The following is a 4,295-nucleotide window of genomic DNA, read 5'->3' on the forward strand; positions in this document are numbered from 1 at the left end:
GCCATTGGGGCTTCATTGATTCGTCTTGAAGAGGCATTATTCTGACATCAAGAGGCAGATCTGAGGAGCAGCATCTTTTGGAGGCGTCCTAAACCAGATCCGACCTCGCCATTGCATCCAGAAGGCCATTTCCATGAATTTTGGTTATAAAGTCGACCTATTTTGGTGAGAAAAAAATTTTCTCCAATTTTGCTTGTATCGTACGGATTTTCAATTTTTTTATTCATTTTTTCGGAAAAAAAAAATTTCGAAATTTTTTTTCAGAAAAATCAAAAATCGAAAAAAAAAATCTAGAAAAAAAAAAAAAAAAAATCAATTTTTTGGGGGGTCCGCAGACCCCCCCCCCCGCCCCCCCCCCCGTGGCTTCGTACGATGTCTGCAGGTTGCAGGCGCAGTGTACCGCCTGCCGCAGCGCCACATGTCGTCTTCGCCGCACGGTTTTCTCCCTGCCGTCGTCCGAGCCGAGCGCCTGCAGAGTACCTCTCGTCCTCGCCGACGCCGCCGGACGCTCCCGCGTGCACCTCCCAGCACAACCACCGGCGCCAACTCCTCCCGACGCTACCCGCTCCGGCCATGTTCGTTCCGCACCCGTGCCTGCCGAAGCCCGCAGCTACAGCGCCACCCGTACCTCATCCTCGCCGCAACCAGCTGCTTCTCCCGAACTCCGGACACTCTGCGGCCTCCGCTACCCACCGGAAAATGCTCCTCCCAGTGCCTCCCAGTGCCAACGCAAATAGCCGACAAACCACCAGACCGGAGGACCCGCGCCCGCCACGTGGCAGGCGGCCACTGGCCTGCGGGTACAAACCTTACGCAGAGATGCCCAGTCGACTTCCGTACGACACGTTACACTGACACGCAGACATCCGTACGACTACCACATCAGCAACCAAATTAGCCTGCCCAGTCAACAAATCCGTACGGTACGGACTGCACAGTCATCTGCACAGTCACTTGCCACGTCATCCGTCCATACAGTACGGACACCCAGTCAACAGAGAGGCGAAGTTTTGCGACGGTCCTATGGCCATCAAATTTAACCCAGTGATTTGCTGATGTCAGCGCCACGTCAGCATTTTTCAAAAATTTGGCAGGCCCCTCTCATTTGCATTTTTGATTTTGCAATTCAACTTCAAATGGCCATAACTTGCTCATTTTTGCTCCTTTTTGGGTGCAATTTTTTTTTAAATGGGCTATAATTTCATGCTCTCCGCAATGGTGAAGAAATTTTTTGATTTTGATGCATGGTTTTTTCATAAAATGCAGTTTTTGGTGACTATACTTGAGTAATCCCAGTTTTTGCAACTTCAGAGGCTTCATTTGGGGTCATATGACCTCCTTTTCAGGTGTCATTTTTTTTAAAGTGCATATTTTTTCATCTACTTTCACATGATGCTATCAGATTAATGCCATTGTAAGTAGAAATTGTACTTTCAGATTTTGGCCATTCTTGGCTCTCTTGGTACTTGTATATTTGCTTGAATCTCAGTTAGATTCATTGCACTATTGATTGAAGTCTCTTGTATCTCATTTGAGAAGTTGTAAAATTTGTATCATAAGTCCACTTTGCCTTGTTTTGCAAGTGGCTCATTGTAATCACACTAAGTATAAAGTGCCAAAATCATCACTTTAGGGGGGGTACTTTGATTGAGTGAATTTGGGGGGGTGTCTCTTGTGCTTTTGTGCTCTTGTGTTCCTTCCTTTTTGCTGCTATGGGTTCTTCTAAGTTTCCTCTCTTAACTCCACATAATTATGCTACTTGGAAAATTGATGCATGGAGTAAATTTATGGAAAAAGGACTCACTCATTACATTGATGGAACTATTGTTGCTCCAGCTGATCCTAAGGTTGATCCAGTTGGTCACTTAGATTGGCTCACTAAAAATATCATGGCAATTGGTACCTTAAGAAAGTATGTATCAAAGGATCTCATTTTTCATATTGAGAAATGTACTCTAATCAAGGATGCTTGGCAAAAGTTTCAAGACTTGTATGGTCAATTTGATGAGATTAGGGGATATCAAATTGATAGTGATCTCACCATGTTAGATCCCAAGAACTTTGATACTATACAAGATTATGTCACTAAGGCAAATGAGTTGAGGGCACAACTCAAAGATTGTGGCATTGATAAGAAGGATACTCAATTGATATTCAACTTGATAGGCAAGCTTCCACAAGAATATGCAACATTTGTTTCTAGTTTCCAAACCCATAGGATGACAATGGGTTCAAGCTACACAATGCCTACATTTGATGCTTTCAATGAAATGTTGATGATGGAACAAACTAAGTTGATAAGCATGGGCATTCTTAAGGCTTCTAAGTCTCAAGCATTAGTGGCAAATCAAGGGAACAAAGGAAATCAAGGAAAGGACAACTCAAACAAGAAGAAATGGCAATCAAAGCCTAAGGACAAAACACCATCTTCTCCACAAAAAGGAGATTCATCCTCTTCCAAGAGAGATAATTCACCAAAGAGGGAGAGACCTACTTGTGCTTATTGTAAAAAGATTGGTCATGAGGAGCATCGTTGCCATTCTAAGAAGATTGATGAGCTTACACATATCATCAAAAAGCATAACATTGATTTGCCTAAAGTCTACAAGAAGGATGATTCATCAACTTCCACTTCCTCACATTCAAAAGGAAAAGGGCAAGCATTCATGGCTTCTACAAGTGGGAAGACTCACTCTTTTGGAACAAGAAAAGGAAAAGCTCTATGTGCTACTATTAGTCATGATTCAGAGAGATGGCTTCTAGATTTAGGGGCTTCTCATCATATGACATCCTCGCAGTCTATGTTCTCTACATTTGAGCCTTGCACCATGCCACAGATTTTGATGGGCAATCATACCTACATGGATGTGATTGGGAAAGGATCTATTGACATTAGGGATAACTCCTTCAATGATTTGTTGTGTGTACGCCACTTGACAAACAATCTCCTTTCTATCTATCAAATCACACATGGTGCAACTAAGAGAGTTGTGGAGTTCACACCTGACTCAGTTTTCATTAGAGACATGGAGACTAGAGCTATTATTGCGACTGGGGTGGTTGATCATGCATCTCGGTTATACTCCTTTTCAGATTTTGTTGATGATGATGATTTCACATTTGATGATTCTACACATGATGATCACACTTATTGTGATGGTTCAGATTTTGAGAACTTTGGACACTTGAACATGGGGATTCTCACATGTGACCCCATTCTTGAGTCTTGTATTTCATCTCCTCGTATTGATATCACATCACCTATTGCACCTGATGATGCGGATAGTGCGACAGTTTTGCCTTCATGTGATTCAGTGCAGCAGGATATTCATTGTCTTCCAGCTTCAGATTCATGGGATGATTACTTGATAGACATTACAGGTTTGTTTATGGAATCCGACATTGCAGATTTGGGAGACATCATTGATGACATTCATCTTCTCTTTGATGAAGATGATCCTTCTTCGATTGTTGCGAGGGCACAGTCTAACCCTCTTGTTCATTCTCTACATGATCATTCTTTCGAGGTTGACATGATTGTGGATACTTATGTACAGCAGTTGGAGGAGGTCTCTTTATGTTTTGAGAAGACATGTGAGTCTTTGGGACATGTTCTACATCCATCTCCACTAGATCTTGGAGTGCCTTTTTCAGCAGTGTGGCACAGTTTACCACCTTTGGAGGGGGTATCTTTCAGCATCGACATGGGCACACTTGAGCAGTTTTCAGAGATTCCTTTCATCATGAGTTTTCTTCATACATCTTCCCTTCATGATGGGGGAGACTTCATGGATACACCTTTGGTTTTGTTTCTTCCTAAGGGGAGGAATGTTGTTCGACGTTCGTGGAGCAGTTTCTTCATACATCGAGCTTCTATCATTGGTGCAGATTCTCCATTGAGCGGGGGTCACAGTTTGACTTCTCTTCTTCTCTCATATGGGGGGGACTTTTTCCTCACATGGGGTTTTGTTCCTCACATACTTCTTTGAGAGTTCTTTGTATAGCTTTCATCTCTTTTTGGGGGAGGGTTTTTTCCCATTGGGTTTTTCTCTCTTTCCCCACTTTGTGAGAGATTTCATTACATTGGTTTTCATGCATTTGCATTTGTACATGGGTACCTAACATGGCCTAGTAGCCGGGACCCATCTTGCATTGCTTAGTTGCATTGTAGACTTAAGTGCATTCCCCTAAGTTGCACTTAAGGGGGGGTGTTGGTGTAAATAATTATTCACCTTGGATATTATTACACTTACTTAAGTTTACTTAGGATAATGCATTTTCATAGTAGTTTGGGT

The 4,295-nt window shown here is 42.7% G+C and overlaps 1 protein-coding gene across 1 annotated transcript; it reads left to right on the forward strand.

Annotated features, from left to right (window-relative positions):
• Positions 1-372: 372 nt before the first annotated feature.
• On the forward strand, positions 373-855 carry LOC131858423 (early nodulin-20-like). The gene has a single exon (XM_059211657.1). The coding sequence runs from the start codon at positions 373-375 to the stop codon at positions 853-855; it is 483 nt and encodes a 160-aa protein (XP_059067640.1).
• Positions 856-4,295: the final 3,440 nt, after the last annotated feature.

Source organism: Cryptomeria japonica, chromosome 9 (genome assembly GCF_030272615.1).
Source record: "Cryptomeria japonica chromosome 9, Sugi_1.0, whole genome shotgun sequence".
Taxonomy (NCBI): Eukaryota; Viridiplantae; Streptophyta; class Pinopsida; order Cupressales; family Cupressaceae; genus Cryptomeria; species Cryptomeria japonica.